Below are 26,845 nucleotides of genomic sequence, written 5' to 3' on the forward strand. Positions count from 1 at the left end.
CTCTTTATAAGCAGTAAAAACATTCTTCCTTTGGCCATAACACTGATATTTGACAAGTTGACAATTCTGGAATTTTCACACACTGTGCAATAAACAAGAGAAGCACAGAAGGGCAAATAAACACTATTGTTCACAAATAAATTATAGGCTGGCCAACAAAAATGAAAGCCCACTGAATTTTCAAATGTCTTTTCCATATTCAGAAGCAACTCACTAAAGTTTGCATCCCCCCCCCCCCCCCCCCTTTACCAATGGATGGCCCACCTTACAGTTACCACTTTCTGATAAACAGATGCCTCTTTTTAATAAAAAAATTTCTCTCCTAATAAACAAAAAGTTTACCTCCTACAGAATATTACATTATAAGCTGGCTTTTCGTAGGTGCAAAATAGAGATGATACCTGCGTGTATGTTTAGTTATGTAGAAAATCCAGAAAAGTTGCTGTTACACACAATGAGATTAGCACTGGTGTCTAGTCTACAGGTTTCCAAGAAACAAATTCACATATTCTTCTTCATGTAACACTTTTTGCAGATAGTCCCCCTCCCAGCAATACATAAAATTTCACTGCAAAATACTAACAGATTAAGAATTTTATATTATAAAAAACAAGAACAACAACACAGTCAACAATAACAAGACTGTATTTACAAATTAAGTGGAACTCCACACATTGATCATATTATATCACACACAACACATGTTATCTTGGGCTTAGTTTCCTTTGATCATAAATGAAGTGGCACAGACAATAATAAAAATTTTGTTTTTCTGATGTCTTGACATTTTATGTGCATCAGGTTTTAAGGTATTTGACAGAACAGTAACTACATATTAATTAACCTCAATCATTGTCAGTATCATCATCATAGTCATCCTCATCTTCCCCATCATCATCATCATCATCATCATCTTCATTGTTGTCCAAATAGTGGTCACCATGCACCACATCAGATGTGTAAATATTTGACAGCAAGTCTCGCATTGCATCTAACAATGTTGTTACACTGATGCGAAGTTCTACCCCAGCTGCAGCTGCTCCTCCTGCCCCTGCATCGGCATCTGCTTCAGCTGCTTCATTTTCCCTGGAAAAGTATGAAAATCAAACAAGACTGTTTTTAAAACTGTAGTATACATAGTGTATACAATGCCAACAAAACTTTTCATTGGTATAGAATGAAAATAATATTTATATTTAATGTCTATTTAGAAATGCTTGGGTGTACTGTGTTTGTTAGTATTAGCTTCTTGAACTTTCAACTTCAGAAAATGTGCCTTTTTTTTTAAAAAGGTTCCTTTCACTCTGACCTAAGGAGGTCAAGATCTTAACAGCATGGAATGATGGATAGAGTGAAAAAAAAGGGGCCAGAATATTGTGAGGAGAATAGCAATGGATGCAAATGCCTGGCTGAGTTCTATATGTACATCTATCCATCTCACAGATTAAATCAAACAAAAGAAAGTTCACGATGGAATAACAACAATATTGTGAACAGAATAGTGAGCTATTCACCACAAAGAGGAGGTATCGAGTTGCAGAGAAAAATCGATGCTGCTTCTATGTGGTGAGCAGAAATCTATTCTTTTCATAATATAGTCATGTCACAGGTTAGTAAGATGACGTGAAATGTCAATGTAAGTTGATTCAGGTCTGAGATTGAGCTCTGTATGTAGTAGCATCTGCAAACTGTTTCATACCTTTTGTCTGTGGGGTACACAGTCCCTCCAAACTAAGTTGACACATGAATAACAACATCAACGAATGGTGTTTTGCTATTCTAAAGGATATGGTGATGGTTCCAAAGCAGAAATCTATAGGATCAAACAAAAATGCAATCCAAACTTTGGATTAAATTTTGAATTAAAAAAGCAGGAATCACAAATAAAGGCACATACCGAGGAAAAAAAATTGCTAAGTCGAGTTGTTATTATGCATCCAGAAAGATGACAAGCATTCTATTAGTATCGTCAATAAAGATGGTCTTAAGGATTGTCTCTCAGTATCTGCTAAACAATGATGTAAAGTTGGAATCTCCTTCTGCTGATGAAGCAGTGATAAGAATTATACACACAGACCAACACCTGATAACCTGGTATCATACATGAAGTATTGTAAATAAACAATGGAAAATCTGGGATGAAATAACAAAAGTATGCACACATACAAGTGTGTATGCACGCATGTAAATACATCTCGCACAGAACAAATATAACACCCAAATAATAATCGATTTTCATTGTGATAGTGGAACTACGTATCTTCATCCTTAATATTGGTGTAGATTGTTTCTTTCATGGGTACATCCATACACCCCAAATCATTTCACCAAACCATATACAATGACAAACTTCAATGTGCTGTTGTGTTTTAAACCAAAGCAGTACAAAACAAAACATTGGTACAGATATGTAGTTGATATAATTTTTGTAACAGATGAATCAATTCTCTTATTTAAAAAATTCATAAGGACAAACACTTTCCACCCACAAATGCAGTTCATCACTGAAACACAAACAGGTGAAAAACTCAGTTTCTTAGATTACACCATACATGAGTTCACAATTTATAGCATACCTACAATCACCAGTGCCATCATTCATAACATGTCCAATCAGCCTATAACTCATAAAGCAGATGGTTTCAGATATTTACTACAAAGGCTAAACAAAACACCTATGAACAGACATGATTTCACAGAAGAACTGAACAAAATAAAACAACCTGCACAGGTGAATGGGTATGGTTCATAGATAGCAGATAAAATAATCAACAAAATGCAAAAACAGGCAACACAGTCATAAAAAGAATCACACACATTGATAAACACAACTCACAACAAATTGCATAACAAAATTACACACAGGGTGGGTAATACATTAGAGAGACGAGGACTGAACATAGCATACAGAATCAACAATACAATACAGAACAGACTTGGAAGAAATACCACCAACACTGACAAATACAGCTAGCCTGGTATATATCAACTACCTTGCAACTGCTATCAATCTCTTTGTGTGGGACAAACCAGAAATTTTAGAAGCAGCTATACATGATATCTCAGAGCACTGAATAGTAATAGCTCACATTCAACATTTGCAGATCAATCAAAGGCACAGTGAAAACAGAAACTGATTTAAAAATTCTTACAACTAGTAACAGCTTATATAAAAAATCAACAATAGAAGAAAACTCGTCTCCAAAAATCAATAGCCCCAGAAAGAAAGTACTAAACCAATAACCCCGCCCCAAAACAGCACATAATCACCATCTAAAATTAAATTCCCTCTCCCCATACTTCACACCACTTACCACATTACCTGCCTATCCATAACTCACTCCCCCCCCCCCCCCCCCCCCCCCCCCCCCGCTCTCTCTCTCTCTCTCTCTCTCTCTCGCACGCGCTCACACACACACACACACACACACACACACACACACACACACACACACACGTGTGCGCGCGCGGCCACCAAACATCACAAACCTCAAAAACACTTCAAATCTGCGCGCCACGTCGCAAACATGCCCCACAACAAATGAATACCACTCAACCATAACAACACATAATGGCAGTAGAAACTTTGCACTTTGTCAACAAATCTTGGAAAATGCACATGTACAAACAGCAGCACAAGAAATAAGTGCGTTACCTTGACACACACAAAGTAAGAGAAATGTTTAAGTAATACGCCAAATAACCTGATATATAGTGATGCCAAATAACCTGATATAAAGTAACTTTCACTCCTAACTGCATAATAAACAGAGAATAAAGAACATTTTGCTGTTTGCAGATGACAAGCTGCAAATTGTATAGCAGATCTAAAGTTACCAGCATATACAACTAATAGTTGCAAGTGAGAAATGTAAAAAAAATGTATACATCCACTTATTTTTAAATTTACTGTAAAACTAAAACTTTTAGACAAATTGTAAATGAATGAGATGGAATGCCTCAACTCACTGATACATGTCTCAGTTCTGTATTGTTGCAAACTTGTGCAAAATATTTGACAATAACCACTCGTTTTACAAATGTAAATATTCTGTACCAAAAGTTTCTTTAGAAGATTAAAGTGTAACAACAATTTTACAGAAACAAAAACACTGAAAACAGCACAGCACAAAAAGTACTGAAACTTGTTAGGATGGAACCAGACCACAAAATGGTGTTGCGTATTACAGAATTCCTGTCCAATTTCTCTAAGGAAGCATGGAAAAGAAGACCTGTCACATTCACAAGATGATCCCCAATAAACTATTAAATAACAGAAGCAACTCTTCAAATATGTGCATGTATTATTCCACCTCATACAATGTAGAAAGATCCAGTAACTGTATTCAATAATAATTTGACTATTACATCAAGCAATACAGACTGCTTTTGCGCCAGAGTACACTAACTCCTCTTCCATTGCCTTCATGACATAGTACACTGTCACAGTGCGTGCTATTGCATGGAACATTGTGTTTCTCCAATGCCAAACTAGAGGGTGCTGCAAAGTGTGATTGAAATGCAAGTATCATGCTGTCTTGCAGAAATGTTGCATCCATCTGCACTTGATTACATGCATGGGCAATATGTAACCTCCACACAACATACGAGTCCAAACTCACTAAACCAACTAATGAGAATTACTTGCATGTTTAGTGACCATCATTTGATGCTACTGTGCAACATATCACTTTGCCAAAGTGGTATGTTATACTACATGTCATAATTACAACAGGAACTGATGGCAGTGCTTGGTTCTCATTTTGTTTGCATACTGTGAAGATTTGAAAATGAACCAATCTTCAGACTTACTTTATATCCAAAGGGTACATTTCCAGACATGGGTTCCTTATCAAAACTTTATCTATTGAGTTCCCTCTACAACTCCCAGAAGCACGTAAGTGATTCTATTAGTGTTCAGTACTTCAGAATATACAGGGCTATTCGTAAGTATCTCAGGGTTTCAGAAGACAGTTGTGTGACAACTGCAAGACATATAGAAAATAGATATATATGAGTGGATAGAGCTTCTCTCAAAGTTTTAAAGTCAAATTACAGTTGTTCCATATATGGGCACCATTTGTGATGTGCAATCATCATTATGGTAGTTGGACACTTACCGTAAATATCCCAAGAGATCATGGTCGATATCAGTGACCCCATTAATTATCCTTGCTTATACCACCTTCAAATTAAGTGGTGGTAGAAACAGGAACACGTTATCTTTGATATGGCACCATTAGGAGATATCTCATGCAGTGGAGTTGGTGGCCACTGAAGGAGAAAGAGCCATGACGGGAAGCACATCCACTTAAACAATAAGAGAGTATGTCCTTGAGGTAATCATAAATGTCACCACTTGTGATGCTTCTCTGAGAGTTAGGAATGGTTAACAAGTCAGGCGAAAATAAATAGCTGGTTTTGTCACATTTTCAGTGGAAATATTTTTAGATTTTAACCAAAGTGTGGTGAGGCACTGTATTGTTGAACAATTAAGTCTCCACCTCCTTGCTATAATTGCGGCACAAGCATTGCTGCAACATGCTGAGGTACACAAGACCAGTCACAGTTTTCTTCACAAAGAAAAATAGTCTACAAAATATGAAGAGGACATGGCACAAAAGACATTCATTTCAGGTGAATCACGAAGGTGTTCCACAATCTTATGGGGTTGTTCTGTGCCCAAACACACGTTATGAAGACACTTTTCCAGGCACTTTAAAATGTGGCTTTGTCACTGAAAACCAACTTCATGCAAAACTGTCTTCCCTCAGTAGCCACTACAAGTCACTGCAAAATTCAGAACGCAGCTCATTATACTGAGTAGTCAGCGCACACAACAACTGCAGCTAGAATGGTATTACACACAGACCTATGGATAGAATGCATCAGACAGCTGGCCACTTTATCAACAATTCTACGACTGCTTGTTTCATAAATTTCTTTGAGCTCCTGACAAATGATTCCCAAACATCCTTTGCTGACGGTCCCGGAGAGCCTGTTTTTTCTTTCATGCCAAGTAAGCAGCCAGTCTCACGGAATATGCTATTTTGTCTGTTGAAGCTTTTAACTGTTATCTGGTACAAAACTGTAGTTTAATCATCACAGTTGCTTCACATTTAGTGAATTCAAGAACACAAAACGTTCGAACTGCTCCACTGTACACAATGATCTGTGACACTTTCCACGAATTCTGCAACTACATCGCAGTGTGTATTATGAACTGAAACTTTTAAGAGATGCTTTATCCACAGATATGTGTCATTTTTATGTATGCTGCTTAGTTTTTGCACACTCATCTTCTGAAACTCTGAAAGTATTTATGAATAACCCTGTACTCTGTTAATATCTGTGATTATTTTTTAATTTTGGTTTAATCAGATGCTTATGTACTTCTATGTGATACATAAAATAAAGGAGAGGAAAGGAAAGGAAAGGCAACCACTAAGGTGACTGATGTGTGGCACATAAAAACTCGCAACAGAAAACATATTTACAATATCTTTTGAGCTCTTTATCTTCCTCTAGTAAAAGTACACAGATTCACATTTCTATGCACAACACACAAGTCAGCTATAGCCTATAGGTGAATGGTTGCCTTTCCATCCAGGAATATACATTTTTTCTGTGTCATATGAAAATCGCACAAATTAAATAAAGTGCAATTTCACATTTATGTTCCTAGAATTGACATTTTTATTGATGCTTTCAAATTTGCTGTGGACACAATATTGATTTGGTTGCTTTTACTTTCAAATAATTAAAAATTGGACACCATATTATAGTGTGACAGAATTCTTGATCACACTGCTCTCTTTGCCACCTGAGTGACATATAATAATTTTTCTTTTTAAAACATAATTAAGGAGTTTCTATCCATTATGATTTGTGATATCATTTTAAAAAAATGTTTTTTTTTTTATGTTTCATATAAAATGAGTGTGATTTGGATCATATTCTTCACTGGGGCAGACCATCGCTGCACCATTCAGAGCCACACATTTAACCGACGGCAAGTGATCGCGAGAAGATACCACTGTTTTGTTTTCATTTCCTGCGATAATCAGTAATGTAATTGTGCTTTATAACGAAAAGAGATTACATGTAAAGCTGTACAAATTTCTCTCTAGTAATATTCAGTCTTCATGTTATATCAGGCACCAAAAGGTTGTCCATCTGACAACTTATGGAAGACAGCAGCAAAACATCTATGAAATATTTAAATTATTTTACAGTAAAGTGTGAAACTTAATATTTTATTAGTGGAATGTGAATAAACTACAATGTCTAAATATTTTGGTTTGACAGATTTTTCATGTTTTATTGGAACTTTGAAAGATTGATGAATGAAATGAAATGTTTTATACAGTCATGAAAGATAAAGCAATTAAAGATTATACACTGATTTGCTATTAATATGGTGAAAACTACCATATATGCGAATTTAATATTTTATTAGTGGAATGTGAATAAACTACAATGTCTAAATATTTTGGTTTGACAGATTTTTCATGTTTTATTGGAACTTTGAAAGATTGATGAATGAAATGAAATGTTTTATACAGTCATGAAAGATAAAGCAATTAAAGATTATACACTGATTTGCTATTAATATGGTGAAAACTACCATATATGCGAATTACACATTTTCGAAATATTAAAAGTATGGGTAATGGAAAACATGATATGATGAACAAATAGACTACATCTAAATGATGGAGACTAATTTAATGGGACTCTAAGTTGAATAGTACATCAAGAATAGAGGAAATGAAAAATTACACTCTCGTTGACACAATAGCAATGAGAAAGTAAATAAATAAACTTCTCTGTTTAGTGCTATGGCAACAAAAACATACAGCTAATCCAAAACAGTTAACCTACATCATCACACAAATTATAATAAAATCTGCACACTAACAATTACTTTTCCCAGCACAAACCTATGACAAAGACAATAATTACAATACAACTATAAATTTATGCATGCAGCTGCTTGAAAAACAAACACTATGAGGTCAACTAGAATACTAGAATCAAGAAATACATTTCATCGATAGAGAATCTGTCACATCAGTGGAGGAGAAAACTAAGGGACGTAGAGCTATATCTGACTGTCTTCTGCAGCTGATGGCTGTCAACTGAGATACTGCTCTTGGTTATGAACAATAGCATGAAATTTCTTTTTAACATTGCAATATTAATACATGAGAGTGGCAATACATTACACTACAGCTGTCAGGGTCTTTTGGTATAAGATGTCATGAGCAATTATTTTGATGAGATATTTAACGACAGAATCTGTGCAGTATATGGTGGCCAAGTTTCGTCCAAAGTGCTGGACAAGTTCATTTGTTTGTTCGGAAGGGAGGCCGACACAGATTGCCCACTTTTGGCTGATCAGGAATGTGCTGTGATTACAGAATTGTGGTGCAACCCATGCAGTCTTTCTCTAACAATTTTACAGAAACTATCTGGTAAAAAAAAATTTCATTTTTGCATTAATTATAGCTTTATATGTCAACTTCATGCTGATGTGCCCTTCATTTTGTTAATGTTCATAATTACTGTGATATTTGTATTTGAATAATACACTGTGTGAAATTCGACAAAGTTTGCAATGAAAAACAGGGGTCACTATGATTTGCATTTGGTACATATTACATAATATGTTGCTGCATATGAAATTTAATTAACATATGGCAGTTTCCTTCGGCTTGGGTGGAGGTCTCTTTCTGTTACCAGTGTCAAGAAAATTGATTCCATGTAGCAGACTCATTTGTGACTGTGCACACCAATGATAAAGCCAAAATGAAATATCCACAACATTCCTCATATTTCATAAACAGTTTGAGGTATCAAAACGAGTTTTAGCAAATGATAGCACACCAAGAGGAGAGCATTTTGTTGTGTGGTTATTAAGCAAAACTTCATTAGACACCATGTTATTCCACTAACTCTACTTTTTCAATGAAATACTGTAATTTTTAAGGGCCACTGACAGCTTGTGAAATGAGAAATGACATGGGTTTTGGAACAAAATAAGTGAAGACATTACACATTTATTTTTGTACTGAATACAGTTTTTTCATATGCTATCAACATTACTTTTCCTTAGTTCCTATCTTAATAAACATAATACACCACTTTTTCAGAATTCTCTTGCAGTTGCATCTGCACAACATGTTAATGTGGCGACTTCCACGTGAACTCTACTATGTTTTGGCAAAAGAAGCAAATTTTAACAGGGCAACAAGAGATAACAAAATTCACCACTTGTCATGCTTCTCTGAGAGTTAGGAATGGTTAACAAGTCAGGCGAAAATAAATAGCTGCTTTTGTCACATTTTCAGTGGAAATTATTTTAGATTTTAACCAAACCAGAGGTGACAGAAGATCTTTTTGAATGGTCACCACGCAAGTGTGGGCATGAAGGGCCTTCACTTAATATTTACAAAAAATACAAATATAGGCTTTATTTTAGAATGGCACTTTCCCTCCATTGCTTGGCATTTCCCCTACAGCACCTGCCTATTACCCCCTCCACTACCACTCTCCCCAAGCGAGCCCTGCTGACTGCTCCTACCGACCATGTTATTCTGCAAGCATTCTAGTAGGAAAATAGTGTGTTGAAAGAAGTGTTACATGCTATTTATGCTAACAAGGCCAACATAATAATTAATATTTTTTTTCAAACACCACTACGTTGAGAGCGCCCAGAGAGAAAATGACAAACTCCAAAAGCAAGAGATTTCAGATATAAATCAAACCAGAGACATTACTAGATTCAAATTAATATAAGCTACTTACAATTCTCTGACTGAAAGAGTGTGAGGAACTTAGCATAGCAAGCAAAAATAACATCTAAATTAAATGTAATTAATAAGTTTTGTATTTCAACAACTTTAGTGGAGGGTCTTGAACTGGCAATGTTAGTATCAAAATTCAGTCACCAAAAAATAAATATTAGCAACATGAACTGATGTCGAGTGTACAATGCCCACATTCATATGTACACAATCACGTAACTTCCATACTAAGACTGTTCATCAGGACACTGACTTGGGCTGCATATGTAAATTTCAAGGTACTACATATGTAATATCACACAGGAACATTTACGTAATAAGCCGTGGGAAGCCAATGTAGCATCAGCCAATGGGGATACCAAGCTGTGCACAGCCACCCCCTCCCTCCCCAGAAATAGACAAAATGTGATACTAAACCTGCTGTAAATGCAGAACAAGAGTATGTCCACTAAACTTACATCCAGTATCTGAGCATTTACTGCTTGACCCTCCTTTAGATTTTCCCATTTACCATTTCTTGTGTTTAAGTATCTACGATTTCTTAAATTGAGGCAGAAATACATATGGCATCTGCTGATCTTGGTATTTTTAACTCCGATAGCTATGAGTAAGCATCCAATGATTCAAGGAGGAATGACAACATAACACTAGTTTTAGATAGTGCTGATTCCAGACGGATTCAATGAAGGGTATACCTTCTTAGCTGAATGGTAATGTGCTTGCCTCCCAAGCAGCAGGCCCAGGTTCAATTCTGGCCGGGTTGGAGTTTTTCTCTGCTCGTGCACTGGGTGTTCTGTTGTCCTCATTGTCATTTCATCCTCATCACTGGCATGCAAGTCGCCCAATGTGGCATCGACTGCAATAAGACACACATTCGGTGGCCGAACTTCCCCAGATGGGGCCTCCCGGATAGCAATGTCACATGCTCATTCCATTTCAATGAAGAATCCCAAGAAAATTTAATTAATGAAGCAAGGCAGGAGTTTACAAAATCCCCATTTGAATTATGCTTGGACATTATTGGTTAGTACGATATCTTCACCACTAAAGGATTAATAGACATGATGGAAAAGATGAAATGAGAGCTGTGCATTTCTTGATTAATGATGTTATAGAGATGCTCACCAACTTCATTGCTCATCTGGAGCAACTTACTGTTAAAAGCTGCGAGTCCATATTTTGAGAAAAGTCTAGCAACCAATCTATTGCATTTGGTACACAGCAAAAGAGGAAAGAAAATCAATCATGCTGGTGTTTACAGGTCCATCCAAAATTTTGCAAGACAAGGTTTCAGGCAATCATGGAAAACCTAACTTAGGGCTATTATGAAAAACCTAAATCCGAACAGCACACGGAACTTTCTAACCTGAACCTCAATGCAGAGTGGTGATAACAGCACCATCTCTCACTGTGATAAAATTCTGGACATGAATAGAGTGAGTTTTGTACATACACCCAGGGACTTTTTACAGGCTTGATGAGGCTAAATATATTTTATTTTCACTCTACCACTTAGGTGATTATACTCTTTCTGTACATGGACTACAGAAAGAACAAAGCTGGAGAAAATGGTTTAAAATTAAAATTTAAAACAGATAATCACATCATGACAGTAAATTATTGGTTCAAGTGTGACTTCTAATTCTCTGGACAACACTCTTTAAAATTTCTTTAATTGTTATAGTATTAGGGTTACCCAGAATGTAATGCACAACATTCTCCCCTCCCCCCCCCCCCCCCCCCCTCCCCCCCCCACCAACCATCAGCTATGAATGCAAAACGTTACATATATATTATTTGAAGTCTTCTGAGCGAGTGCACCAAGTTTCTGTCACTTCTGACAGATAGCATAGCTGCAGGACAGTTTCAAAATGGCGTTTCTAGATGATGTATGTTACAGGCAAAATGCAGTCATAGCATTTCTCACTGCAGAGAAACAAACTGCGGGGAATATTCACAAACACTTGTGCAAAGTCTATGGAGCATCTGCTGTCGACAGAGGTACAGTTAGTTGCTGGGCACTGAAGGTGAGGTCATCAGAAGGCGGTTTGGTTGAGCTCCTCGATTTGCAGTGGTCGGGGAGACCATCCACGGCTGTCAGACCTGACATGTTGCAGCAAACTGATGTTTGTGAGGACAGAAGCATTACAACTTGGCAGTTGGTGCTCCATCTGCTAATCCGCAAAGGAAGTTCACACATTGAAGCACCGGCTCCACCACCAGGACAAGTATTGGTACGGACAATGCATACATGCCCTTATTTCGCACTGGAGGAAGGCCATAGAACGGGATGGAGATTACGTAGAAAAATAGGGCATGTAGATAAAACACCATTCTTTGGTGTGTTTAATTCTCATTATGTTCATTAAAGAATTGTTGAAAAAAAAATTATGTGCATTTCTTTCTGGGCAACCCTAATAAATGCACTGTAACATATACTAGTAACTAGCTTGTTCTTGAAAGTACCAAGTGAAAAAAAGGTATTTATATTAACCTATGTATACAGTGTTTTACAAACAGAAAAAAACAGCATCATGTTCTGTTATCTTACTGTTTTCTAAATATAATGGTGCAAATTTGGACAAATGTTCACTCACACACGTTCTGCAACAACAGCTGCTGCAGCTGGTTGGTTTAAGTTGAAGTTTGGCATCAAAGAGCGAAAAAACATTGAAAATGCGTTTGAACGTTCATATGCAGATCTCAAACGCTGTGGCCTTGAGTAGATATCAATGGAGTCTAGTGGTGGAAATGGATCAAAGCTCAGGACTGGACCTTGAACATCCTACAAAACAGAAATTAACACATTGTACCATTAAAAACAACTGAGGTAGTCTTATATATGCTTACATTACCAGTTTAGTGTTGTTATATGATCTCTACTGCTGCAACATTTACTTTATGTATTTTATCAAAACTTAATTATGAGGTACATGATAATAAAATTACAGATTTTATTTTACTGTCAATGATAATCACAAACAAGGGCAGGGCAAAGGGGGTTGGGGCGAGGGGAGGGCAGGGGGAAGGGGAGGGGAGGGGAGGGGGAGGGGAAGGGGGAGGGAGGAGAGAGAAGGGAAGGGGGAGGGGAGAGAGAAGGGAAGGGGGAGGGGAGAGAGAAGGGGAGGGGGAGGGGAGGGAGAAAGGGAGGGGAGAGAGAAGGGGAGGGGGAGGGGAGGGAGAAAGGGAGGGGGAGGGAGAAGGGAAGGGCGAGGGGAGGGAGGGGGAAGGGCGAGGGGAGGGAGGGGGAAGGGCGAGGGGGAGGGAGGGGGGAAGGGCGAGGGGAGGGAGAAGGGAAGGGCGAGGGGAGGGAGAAGGGAAGGGCGAGGGGGAGGGAGAAGGGAAGGGCGAGGGGAGGGAGGGGGAAGGGCGAGGGGAGTGGGAAGGGCGAGGGGAGTGGGAAGGGCGAGGGGAGTGGGAAGGGCGAGGGGAGTGGGAAGGGCGAGGGGAGTGGGAAGGGCGAGGGGAAAGCAAAGGGGAGGGGGGAAAGCAAAGGGGAGGGGGGAAAGCAAAGGGGAGGGGGAAAGGAAAGGGGAGGGAAGGGGAGGGGGGAAAGGGGAGGCTGAGGGGAGGGAGTAGGGGGGGTGAAAGGAAAGGGGATGGGAGGAGGAAAGGAAAGGAAAGGAAAGGAAAGGAAAGGAAAGGAAAGGAAAGGTGAAGGGTGGCCGCGGACCCCCTAGAAAGAGCCGGCGAATCCCTAAGGAGTCCGCGGACCACAGGTTGGGAAGCCCTAGTGTAGGATACTGTAGAAGGCTGCCTAAGAGTGCTGGGGGATTGACGTGGGGATGGAGAAAGATGTGAGGGGGACCGGGGGTGGAGGCGGGTGCGAGGGGACCGGGACCGGGGGTGGAGGCGGGTGCGAGGGGACCGGGACCGGGGGTGGAGGCGGGTGCGAGGGGACCGGGACCGGGGGTGGAGGCGGGTGCGAGGGGACCGGGACCGGGGGTGGAGACGGGTGCGAGGGGACCGGGACCGGGGGTGGAGACGGGTGCGAGGGGACCGGGACCGGGGGTGGAGATGGGTGCGAGGGGACCGGGACCGGGGGTGGAGACGGGTGCGAGGGGACCGGGACCGGGGGTGGAGACGGGTGCGAGGGGACCGGGGGTGGAGACGGGTGCGAGGGGACCGGGGGTGGAGACGGGTGCGAGGGGACCGGGGGTGGAGACGGGTGCAAGGGGACTGGGGGCGGAGACGGGTGCGAGGGGAGGGCGTGCGGTGAATGGCATGAATTAGGCCTGCCCTTCCTCTGAGCCCCGGGTCCATGCCCTGTGCCCCCCCCCCCCCCCACCCTTCTCTAGGTCCTCCCTACTCCCACGAACCTTCTCCGGGCATCCGTCCCTGCCAATTGGAGTAATACCACACAAAAATTTAAAGGAATTGAATAAGATGTATCTAGAAGCTAAATGCATACTTAGAATACATTAGTACTTTGAAAACTGGGTGTAAGATGTAGATATAATGCTGTGTATCTTCGTATATCATTTTCTAAATTTTTCCATTGCTTTGTTTTGATTCTCTTATGTTACTTTATATATTAAATTCTACACTACTCCCAAGCAGATAGAAAACTGGCTTCTAGAATACATTGACAACCTAAATCCAAGACATAAAGATGATCCAATTATGGAAGAAACAATAAATGTCAAAACTAGAATTGCTTCATCATGCGGGTGGGGCGGGCTACCTAAGGACAAGGATGTAATGCAGGTTCAAAAAGTGAGGGTACACTGAAGGACAAGGCAAGTCAGAAACTATCAGTGTATCGATGTTAATATTATAACATACGCGATTTTCAAATCTGAGAATTTTGATGTCACAGGGAGCACAATTGTCATATTAGAAGATATGTGTACTTGAATATGGGACCAGAAGTATAAGTGCGAATGAAACACAGGAGTGCTGATAAGGAAAATGTGAAAACATTAACTGATAATTCTCATCCGTATTGGAATGTAGGACCTTGACTGCCATAAGATGTAGTATGTTGAAAGTATTTTACCACTGCCTGGGCTACAGCTTCTGGGGCAATGCTTAGAGCAGCATTGCTCTATATGGCCAATGCAGTGCCTTCATTAGTTTTCTCATTGATCTTTCTTGTTGACACCCCATGCCTTTGCTGATGTGAAACATTTAAAAAATTGTAAAATTCTTACCATGAGGTTTTTTATCATCTCCCTCTCTCTCTGATAATGCACTGAGCTTTTACTCCAGCAATACAAAATGCAACAAGAGTGTCAGCAAACACACTATGGTCAATATTTAGTTCTGCCCACCTATCTAGATGGTTTAAACCTTTCAGAACCTTTGGCTACAAACGTGTAAATTAACTTTTACTGTGTCTTAGCCGCAACAGAAGTATTTTTCCCAAAGGAAACCTGAGCAGCACATTTATGAATGTTCAAACTTTTCATCATGTGAAGTGCTGCCAACTGTTGAGCATTCTGATGAAAATATCACTAAGTCAATGTAGCAGTGTGCAGAGGCTCATGACCACCAGAATGTATGAGTGATGTTGGTTCACTATCATCCAGTGTACAATTGAATAATGTTATTTTGCATGGTAATTATTGAATGATCATTTTACTATTTATTACATAGAGAGCATTTTCTCATTAGTTATTTTAGTCTGTAAAATGAAGCCAAGTGTACAAAGTATGTTTTGAAAACAGGTACATATTTTTGTATAAACCTTGCAACTAGAATCATTAAAAAATCACCTAAGAACATTACCACATAAATAAAAATTCTCCTTCCTCTAGAAAAAAAAAATCATGTCTGAAAGGGTTAAAAGATAACTTTTGGATAGAGAGATCGGTAGCCCTGTACATGACAGTTACATGCTCTACCATGTCCTAGATGTTAGAAGGACGCTGTAAAGTGTCCAGATTGCTTTGTCTAACATTCATTTAGGTGGTTAGTGGCAGGTGGATAAAAATTTGAATATGGCAACGAGAATGCAAGTCCTCCTCCACAGCTCAAAGGACAATATCAGCTAGCATGCAAAAGCAAAGTGCCAGGTCAATGGCTGTGAAGGATCTGTTTGCAAAGCTGAACTATGTCATTTTCCTGGTAGCGGAGAGGTGATATCATTCGACAAGAGAAACCTCACCACTATTTTACCCTTGAGAAAAGTATGTAGAGCCTCACTGCATGTGATGTATATTGAAATCTCTAAGGAGGAAAGGTATTCGGAGTTCACTTACGGGATCCTGAAGAGGCTCAATGGTTGGGTGTTCATGTGATAGGTGACAGGACACACGCAGTTATTTTTAATGCTACTGCTTGAAGTTATATGGTGAAAGTAACAGGTACACAATGGTATACACCATAGATAAATATTACCACTCTGCCAATGGCCCATCCTTCATGCAAATGCTATAACCTTTAAACACAGGTTTATATGAAGGTTTGACATGCGTGTCTTTTATGTATAGGCATGAAGATGTCTCTTGTGTAGAAAAATTTGCTTCTTCCATATGTGTTCTTCAACACTTCACATTCTGTTGGAGTATAGAAGCAATTTATAAGGGGGTGGAGGGTGACACGTTGGACAGCAAGTGGAGAAGTAGGATGACGACCTGCTTTATCAGCATATATGGTCAGTTAGATGTATTGTCAGTTAATAATTACCTTCTCCTATCTGATGATTTCATGTTAGGTTTCTTTGGATTTCAACTGTTTTGGGTGTGGAGTTTGCTCTCTGTTGCTAGAATGTAGGCTGTCTGTATAAGGTTGAAATGCTTTGTGCATCTAGCTTTGTGGCTGAAGATTGTCCCTGCAGCTCGGTAGCGACCTATGTAGGGAATGCTTTAGTAATACCTGCAGATGTAGTAGCATAGGCACTCTTGCACATACACACAGTTGTGGTCAATATCTACAACCCAGAATGAGATTTTCACTCTGCAGCGGAGTGTGTGCTGATATGAAACTTCCTGGCAGATTAAAACTGTGTGCTGTACCGAGACTCGAACTCGGGACCTTTGCCTTTCGTGGGCAAGTGCTCTACCAACTGAGCTACCCAAGCACGACTCACGCCCCGTCCTCACAGCCTTACTTCTGCCAGTACTTCTGCAAGGTTCGCAGGAGAGCTCCTGTTAAGTTTGGAATGTAGGAGATGAGGTACTGGCAGATGAGGTAAGGCTGTGAGGACGGGGCGTGAGTCGTGTTTGGGTAGCTCAGTTGGTAGAGCACTTGTCCGTGAAAGACAAAGGTCCCGAGTTCGAGTCTCGGTCTGGCACACAGTTTTAATCTCCCAGGAAGTTTCAATATCTATAACCTTTGTTTGTATGGCAGAACTGACCTTATCTACAGCTTTTCTCAGAATAGCAGCAAACAGAGTTAAGAAAATAGAGGGATTTGAGATTTTCTAATGTACAGAACTATAGATACCTGGCCACTTGGTTCGACAACCACAACTTAAGGCTGGATATAAAACAATAATTATTAATGCATTCAAAAATTAGTGCAGTAAGAAACACATTTTGACCTCACTATTTTTAGCAGAACTATTTTGAAAAAGCTCTTCAGTCCAGCACGAAATACTGAGGCTACAAATGAAAGAAGAATCGAGAACTGTCAGAAATGATGCACAACATAACACTGTCCACTAAATAAAGGCACGACGACTTCAATGGGCAACAGGTGATCCTCATACTTTTAACATTTTAGGGCCAAAGTTGTGAGAGTGTGGAGGCCCAAGGGAACATTTTCACTTGGGAAGTAATGGGTGGATGAAGTTATAAGGAACACACATAAGCTTCAGGTCAAAGGTAACTGAAGAGAGAAAGCACAATATTGCAGATAATAAAGGCAGCCTGTGAGCTTGACAAATGATCTGTAAGGCAGAATAACACTGAAGTAAGTTCATTGCAATAGTTAAGTGGCACACTCACTGAACAACATTACATTTTAAAATAATGTAATCAATACCTTAGTTAATCAAATACTTTCCTGAAATACAAATAAATATTCTCTTGACCTCAATGTGTATGTGACTTGCATCCTAATGGCCCTGCTTTGTAAAAAGAAAAAATCTAAGAACAGAGATGCCTTCCAGTCACTGAAATTGAAACTGCTACAACTTATAAAAATTATGGAGCCTGTAAATAAAAAGTACCTTTCTCTTGCAGCAAGAAAAATGCTGTTTTTATTTACAAAACAAAAATTTCTGTGCTTGCTGAGGAGGATGTCCAAGCAAACAAACTTGTTATTCATAAAAATTAATATCACAAAATATATCATGTTCAAAAATCTTTAAAATGTCATGCAACTAGGTAATAAAACTTCATGCATATGCTTCCAACATTCACTTTGTGATTGTCAGTCACTTGAACTGTCAAACAATCTTAAAAGCATCACTATAATTGAAAACAATCACTGTGGGGTCCCGGACTTAATATGTGAGCATGAAGATAGCTCACAACTCACTAAACAGGGAAAGTGCTTGACACACCTGAGCAATTGCCACTCCTCCCCCACCCCCTCCGGACACAAACACAGACTTTGTAGTTAAAAACTATAGACATTATATTATTTCCAAAATTACTTACAGATGGCAGTGCTCCTGAAACATCTTTGAGATCTGACAGCACAATGTGACGAAGCACATTCCTTGGTGTTTTCATATACCTCTTTTTTCTGTTCTCACCACTGTCCAGAACAAATGCATCTTTACTGTCAACACGGTCCAGCACAATATTTACATTCTTCTCTAGCCACGCAATCACTTTAAGATCTTTCCATTCATGATATGTTCTTGAGACATACAACTGAACCAATTGTTGCAGTGGCTGAGTTTGACTGTAAAATTCAATAATAAGTTCATGTAATATTTACTCTCAAAGTTTATTAACTATACAATGGACTATTACATGTGTTTTTCATGGCTACATGACAGCACTCACAATGAGGTGTGACAGTTCTGCAAGTGTGTATACAAAAAGCTGCATGCAAATTAGGAGAAAAGAGAATGCAGACTATGTCTTTCATATTCATGGAATGCAGCTAATTTCGCTTATCCTTACTTTAATACAATCTCAATATGTATGATGTATTTGGAAAGGGGACAGGAGGAAACAAGGGAGGGTGTAACAGTTATAGCAGAGATCACACGGTCAAAGTGGTGTCTTGAGTTTAAACTAAGCCGTCATGTTCCAATGTAGCACCATCCTTATCACTATAACACAAAATAAAATGTTAGAAACAGAGGAACAATGACTGAATCATACCAAAACCTTTCAAATTCACTGCTGTAGCCTCATCAGTTACATAAACTATCCCCCGTTTAGCACACAGTAGTGAATCATTGCCAACCTAAAAGCAGCAACACGGCAAGCAGTGCCTCTGATCTTAACTTTGGCCTGAAACATATTTAGTAGTTTGTCAGTGTGCCAACATACACACAGAGTCTCACCAGAAGGGCACTAAAGAGAACTTGTGTGAGGATGTCAGCCTTAGTAACAATATCATTTGATACTGTTCAGATCACTGAAAAAATTTGCAACACTATTTTATAACACACCACTGGAGAGTAGTGCCATTAGACAGTTTCAGAGAAAATGGTAAGTGCCCAGAAATAAACAAGTGGATAATGGCAATCTAAATACAAATCCAAAAGGACAAAACTAAGAGGAATCATCAACAGTGCATGAACGAAACGCACACAGCAAACCAAGAGGAATAACCAGAAACAAGCATGTCATTGCGTACAAATAGTAACACTGGTGACCTGAAAGTTTCAGATACATAAACACAATTTGACAAGGAATGCATGCTCACTTTCCTTTTTGTCTTTGCTGTCACAGGATCTTGCCAACTCACCAACTCACTTAGTGTCCATGTCACCAATAGTGTGGCTGTGAAATCAAAAAACTATGAATGGACAACACTAGTGTGTTCATCTAGACATCTCTGCCCAAATCTGGGCCGATTGCCGATACTTCATTACCTACAACCCCCCCCCCCCCACTTCTCCAACAGGCATAAAGGGTTATGCTTTATCCACTAGGGCAATGGGGAGCATTGTGCGAGTAGTTCTGCCAGTGGCTTCAACAGCTTCTGAATTTCCTGAGTTTCCATCCCTGTGGTGTCCTGCACAGTTGCTGCCTGGTCCATTTGAGACTGCAGTTACTGCTGAAGCACTTAAACTATCGGTGACTACAAAGCTGGAAGAAACTCCATGGGTTGCCAGCTCTTTGCCAGTTCAGTCATCATCAGCTGCTGCTGCTGCAGGTAATTGTGGCGTGTGAACATGTTGTAACAGCACTATGACTGTGTCCCGAGTGTGCACTGAGGAGTACCGGCAGGCTGCAAGGATGGCCTTAAAATGTGGTCGCCAATAGAGGCAGGACTGGAAGCCTGCTGCACCAGCTTGAGGACTGGGGATACTTCCTGGGTTATGTCTCATTTGCAACTGGTTTCAGTGAGGGATCAGATGCTCCTGCCCAGCTGCAACGAGGAACATTTGGTGCATCTAGTGAAGTCTGGGAGACAAGGCAGCTCCATCCTAGTAGCTGGGTGTGTAATAGAAGCTTGGGGTTCACGAGATGGGGCACAACAAATTCAGGAACACATGTGGCCTGTGCTATGCGCTACCTCAGCAGCGCTTCGTCCGTTGACTGGGGTGGACTGGTAGGTGGCAAGAAGCACTGTCAAAGTCTCGTCAGTGAGCATCAATGCCAGTACCTTCCTCATTTGTGACTTGGAAGTTTTGACCATTCACTCCATTTTGGAGCTTAAAACTGGGTGGAAAGGGGTGGTGGTCAGGTGCTAGGTGCCATTGCATTTGCAGAACACTCCAACTTTCATCAAAACAAACTGAGGTTGTCAGATACTAAGGCGTTGGGGATGGGGAGTCCCTCTACTGTAAAAAGCGAAACAAGCACTCAAAACGTAGTGCGTGCAGTCAGAGAAGAGACATTCACCACCATCAACCACACAACACCCTGAAAAGAGGGGGCAAAGTTGATATGCACCTTCTCCCAAGAGTGCTCAGGCTTGAGCCATGGGTACAGACTTTCTGCTCAGGAGGCTTGGTTGTGAACTCAAGCCTGACACATACACACTGCATGCTCCACTGCATTGCCTACTCTGGTCTGTAAATGTGGCACCAAGATAAAGCATTCATCCTCGACATCTCCCATCGGGTAGTATGTGGCAACTGAAAGACATGGTCACACATTGTACGTGGGACAATGACAACATTTAGCATCCTCTGTAGATAACACCAGTGCTCCCTGAACAATATTAAACCTATGTTTCATAGCCAAATAATTGAGCAATGCAGGATGTGATCCTTTTGGGAAACTCCATGGCCAACCACTCTGAACCACTGACACGACTCTATGCAGGAGGGGGGTCCTCTAAGTAATCACTATTTCATGAGCAGTGATTGGAAAATCTTGCAAGGTGTGATGCATTATCTCATATAGTGTGAAACACACTGCTTCCAGATGATCAAACTCGATGTCAGGCACAATAATGCATTAGTGTTTGCATGCCGAGCAATAGGCCACAAATAAATTTAGTAATGGTAATTGCTCAAGAACAAAGCCCAACGTTGAGAAACACTGTGCCCTTCTGTCTGGAAGGTTAGAATATGAACTAAAAAGAGAAATGAGGTGGTGTTTGTAATCTACAAGTAACTCGAACTTATTAGCATGTATTAAAGTTCTCTGCTGTCGGCATAATCCTATTAGCGATTGACGTGTGCCCCAGATACTGCACAGAGGGTGCAAAAATACTTGCACTTATGTAGGTTACAATGGAGTCCATTCCCTGGCAGCCACTGAAATAGTGTTTGTAAGCTTTGCACGTGCTCTTCCCTAGTACCATCAGTCAACCACATGACATTCAAATAATTTATGCACTTCCGAATATTGTGAGTTCGCTGCTCTGTGTACATTCAGGAAATTCCTGGTGCTGAGATGACCTCAAAAGGCAACTTCCTGTACTGATACATTCCAAAAGGTATATTTAGAACTAAGATTTTCTGCATGTCTGTAGCTAGATATAACTGCAAGTATGCATCCTTCAAATCAATCTTTGAAAAACACTGCCACCCTGATGACTTTGCTAAAAGTTCCTGTGCCCAAGGGGTAAGATAGATGTCAATCTAACTTTGCTTGTTAAGTGTGGCCTTAAAGTGGCTGCAAATTCTGACGGACCCATTTGCTTTCTTCAGATGAGCATGAGGAGGAGGGGGGGGGGGGGGGGGAGGGAGAGAGAGAGAGAGAGAGAGAGAGAGAGAGAGAGAGAGAGAGAGAGAGAGAGAGAGAGAGACCCAATGACTGACAGAGATGGGCATAATGACTCCAATTCCTGTAATCTCACTATATCACACATTGCGATAGGAAGTGACTGTGCATGACAAAATTTAGCCACAGCGGACTGTTTGAGTGAAGTATGTGCTTCAAACTCATTGGCTCAGGGCCATCATTGATTGGAACTGCTCATAATTCTCTAATAACAATTCCAAACACCTCTAATAACAATTCTAAACACTGGAATGGTACCTAGCTGAATACAAAGTTCACCTCATCCAATACTTGGAAACAAATGCAATGAATGCAGGTACGCCAAAAGTTTTTACAGCCACCAGTGAACATACAACCATCAAAGTGATTTGTCTTTCCGCTTTCTTATATTTTTGCCCATACAGTCTTTTACCCCACAAAGGGATCCTCTGTCAGCTATATGAGATAACCTGCCACTGCAGTGGCTGCGAAACACCAACTCTGCAACCCATGTCTCAGTGAGGGAGTGGCTCCTTCTCTTGACCAATTCACTTCTCTTCATTAATTTCTCTGTTGCCGCTGTTTCACATCCCAAATCCATATATCTGCAGCATCAGTTTCTGCCAAATGTTGTGAGGATGTTCCAACAACAATGTCACCACCACCTACTGGTTGGAACTTAGACAGTATTAGTGAGGTGAATTAACTTTATATTTTTGTGGCTTCTTCTGTTTTTGGACACAGCAATGATCTGGAGACTTTATGTGCTTAGAAACCTGCAGGTGTGATTTGTGAAACCTGAAGGACCTGTGGATGTCCCAGTTTAAGCAAAATTATTGGGAGCACTATTTATGGCCAGTCATACGACAGCAATGTAACCTGGCACATCACATATTTTGTTGCATGCAGTTAGTGTCAGTAACATGTAGTATTTGCCAACATTATTGGCATGAGGCACATGACTATATGGAATCTGTAATAGTTATCTTTCATTTTTTTGTGTTCTTTAGATGTATTGTATTCCTGATTGATAGAGGTTGCACAAATACCAAGCTTACAAACATGAGCAATAACGACTGAGGAAGTGATTGAATTTTGGTGAAACAAGTAGCTGAATTGAAGGAAAGTAACACTGCTTTGCAAAAGCAAAATGGATACCCAGACAGACAGCAAAGTAGGTCGACAGGGTGAACTAGCTGGAGCAGTAGAAACAAAATTTTCATTTAGCATACTTACTCCTTCATTAAATTTGGCTGCAGCTAGTCTAGTTACCCTTTCTTTGAGTAAAGCAACTGAGGATGAGTCAGCATTTATTGATAACTTGGAAACTAATGCAAGGCTGCGGGAGTGGTTGGATGAAATATGTTCAGACACAACCAAATTATGATAATTTATGGGTGAGGCAAAGATATACTTAATGTACCATGAAGGGTTGAAAAGACACACGCATTTCAGCAACTCATAACTGGCAGCACTCAGCACTACTGTAAATAGAACAGTACCAGAGTCTTTAGTGGACAGCTTAATGGAATATCCCAGAAGTACAATGAATTGGTGTAAGCATTCTTGGATAGGATGAGGAAGATAAGTGCAAAAAGTTGTGAGTTGACACAGTATGAGGAGGTAGAAAAAATTATCCTCCAAGAGGCAGTGTACAGAATATGTTAAGTGTGTTTTTTGAGGGTACCTCCATCCAATATGTCGAGTAGAGTGTGGATGGAGAATCCGAAGGATTAGGCTGCTGCCATTAAGGTTGTTAGGCAGCCAGAGGAGGTGCATATAGCAACATAAGTATAGGATAAGGGAAGTGTTTTTTTCCTTGGAGGTAAAATATTGCACGTGTGGATGTGAGGCCCGTATTTGGAGGCAATGCCTCTGGAGCGTGAAGTGGTAGGACACCACGCACGGCATTGTATGAATAACAAGTAGGGCAGTAGAAGGTCGTTAAACATCAAGATGTTTTCCACAACTGCCAAATGACATTCCCAATTAAATTAAATGCTACGAAGATATTTGCACATTGAGAATACAGCTTAGTCGGCATGGTGAACAGTATGAACAGGGATTTTAGTGGACACACGGCTAATGAGTCATTAGTGAGTCTTGAACCCTTTGGTAGGAAGAGACTGAATTCCTCACCGTGTTATAGATTACATGGAATAGGTGACAGTGAAGTGGCATCACTGGGGGTCAAAGTTGCACAGTTTTTGTATTGGAGCAAGGAACTGTCAAGAGCACACGGATTTGTTGCTATATATTGGCGAGGGGTACTGTGCAATAAGGGCTGGGATCATGTTATAGCAAGAACAAACATGATTTATGAACATAGTACTTTACAGAGCCAGTTTAAGGTGCAATAAAGTACAGGTTGCACTTAGCACTGTACACACTGAATGGGCAGTTTAAGGTGCATTAAAGTACAGGTTGCACTTAGCACTGTACACACTGAATGGACAACAGTAATCTAGATTACAGAATTGGCCCAAGCACTTGTTTGCGATCACTTACATAATGCTGTTTCTTTGGTGGCTCACTAGAGTGCACCAGGGGAACAACCCAGCTGGCTTCTATAAGCAGCACTGTGAACTGTACAGACGTGCAATCTCTGAAATTGTGTGCATATCAAGTGAAGGTACATCAGAGTGCTTAAATAAGCGTCATGCAAAAATGCATCTTTTGCAGCATACTATCAAATTAAGCGGAACATTGTCCTAACTAGGAGAGACCTCTGTAAATGATACACTGTTACAAAGTTCACCTAGTAGGAAAGTGAGACCAATTAAAATGCATACACAATCATAAAAGCTCAGCTCACATAACAAGTGCCAAATGGTGCAGGAGAACTACTCTGGGTAAGGGGAGGAACTGCCCTACTCAGTGATATTTTCTTTGCTATATAGCCATTGGAACCCAATGACAAATTGGCAATATCACATACTTTTATATCTAGAAGCACACCACATATGTAGGAAGTGAATGGAGAACAAATGGTCCCAGTTAGTGTGGATAATATTGGCACTGATGAAATGATTATTACCACTTTGGACATCCTGGGGGATGACGATTTGGACAGATCAAGTTGTGGACCTTTGCCATAAGCAAACCACAAATGCAGCTGCATTATGTGAAAAAGTAAAACATTTGAAAGGGAAAGATAAGGTAGGAATAGAAATCCTATTGACACAGTTCACAGTTTTGTTCAAGATTAGTGGACCATTACCACGCAACACAGGATCCTCCTGGCGGTTAATCCTCCTGTCTATAACAACCCATAGAGAATGCCTCAACACATGCAACCAACAATGGAGGACTCGTCAATCGACAGCTGAAGAATGGCATTATTGAAGGGAGTGGTAGCTTGTGGGGAGCACCCGTTATCATTATGGCCAAAAAACTAGTAGAGCAGGATGAGGAAATACAGATTCTGTTCCAACTATAGTTACTTAAATGCTATAATTGTGAAATATGCATATTCAATATTGAATATTACGGAAAAATTGGACAGCTTGGGTGTTTCAGCAATGGAACTGAAAAGTGGTTTCCACAAGTTAGACAGTGAACTGGCTGAAGACAGCATTTATCGTCCCGGGTGGGCATTACCAATATTGGTGGATGCCTTTTGGACTTAAGGATGCACTGGCCATATTACAATGATTATTGGATGGAGTGCTGGGGGGGGTGGGGGTTTAAACCATGCCAGTGTATGGCCTACTTAGCCCCCGTAACTTCTTGCTGTCAATGGTTACCTGAAGCTATCCTCAAAGTGGCCCCACAAGCTGCCACAATGGCCATTGGTTGCAGATTATAGGTGACACATGCAGACTCCAAATGAAAACAGAATGATAGGAAGAAAAATGAGAGCAAATAAAGTCAATAAAAGGAAAACTAATTAATTTAATAAAAATAATAATCAAAGTCTTGCTGTTACATTTAAGACTGGTGAACCTATCAAAACAATGAATTGCAGCCTTCTAAAACTCTGCTTTATGCAATGTCATGTGAAGTTCTCTAATGTAAGTTAATCTCTGTGGTTGTAATAACTGTATATGTGATGCTGAATCGTGTCTTGTGTGGAAGGATCCAGTAGTGTTTGGTTAGTGTTCTCTCTCTCTCTCTCTCTCTCTCTCTCTCTCTCTCTCTCTCTCTCTCTCTCTGTGTGTGTGTGTGTGTGTGTGTGTGTGTGTGTGTGTGTGTGTGTGTTTTTATCATGTGAGATAAAATACAAAATAAAAGAGCCACACCCAGGATTTAGGATCCAAACCAAAAAAAAAAAAAAGAAAAAAAAGAAAAAAAAAAAAAATGCTGGACAAGGGAATGGAACTGAATTCATTAATTTTTTTGGCAATTTGGCAACAACGAGTGTGAGTGTAGTGTTGAGTGCTTTTGATTGGAGGAAACCAGCTCCAATGCATCAAGTGTCAACTATCAAGTAATTTTAATCTGACTATAGGTAGGATGACAAAGTTTGGGCCACCATCATGGTATCTGCGGAACTGAAGGAAGAAGCATTAAAAGAGTCTCGTAATCATGTGTTGCAAGACACAGAGGGGAAAGGACAACAGGGCACATAATGGCTAAACTGTTTTGGTGGAGAATGCGAAGACGGGACCTTGACCAGTATGTGAAGAACTGCATGCCATGTGTACAACAAGCCGATTTCAGACCTCAACGAATACTACTTCAAAGATTACCAGAGGTGTCTACACCATTTGAAATGGTGGGGATGGACATTTTGGGTCAATTTAGCAGGACACTGAAGAGTGACCGCTGCTTGTTAACCATCACAGACTAATTTTCTGATTA

The 26,845-nt window shown here is 40.2% G+C and overlaps 1 protein-coding gene across 2 annotated transcripts in view; it reads right to left on the reverse strand.

Moving 5' to 3' along the window:
• Nucleotides 1–627: 627 nt before the first annotated feature.
• LOC124612494 (transcription factor 25) overlaps nucleotides 628–26,845 on the reverse strand; it is a 136,492-nt gene continuing 110,274 nt past the window's right edge. For both annotated transcript variants that reach the window (XM_047140732.1, XM_047140731.1), the window contains exons 8-10: nucleotides 18,359–18,608; nucleotides 12,407–12,594; nucleotides 628–1,086 (exon numbers count right to left, since the gene is read on the reverse strand). In XM_047140732.1, the coding sequence (XP_046996688.1) occupies nucleotides 846–1,086; nucleotides 12,407–12,594; nucleotides 18,359–18,608 (679 nt within the window). In that variant the 3' untranslated portion in view covers nucleotides 628–845. The remainder of the gene's footprint in view (nucleotides 1,087–12,406; nucleotides 12,595–18,358; nucleotides 18,609–26,845) is intronic.

The sequence above is a fragment of the Schistocerca americana genome, chromosome 4, assembly GCF_021461395.2.
Source record: "Schistocerca americana isolate TAMUIC-IGC-003095 chromosome 4, iqSchAmer2.1, whole genome shotgun sequence".
Classification (NCBI taxonomy): domain Eukaryota; kingdom Metazoa; phylum Arthropoda; class Insecta; order Orthoptera; family Acrididae; genus Schistocerca; species Schistocerca americana.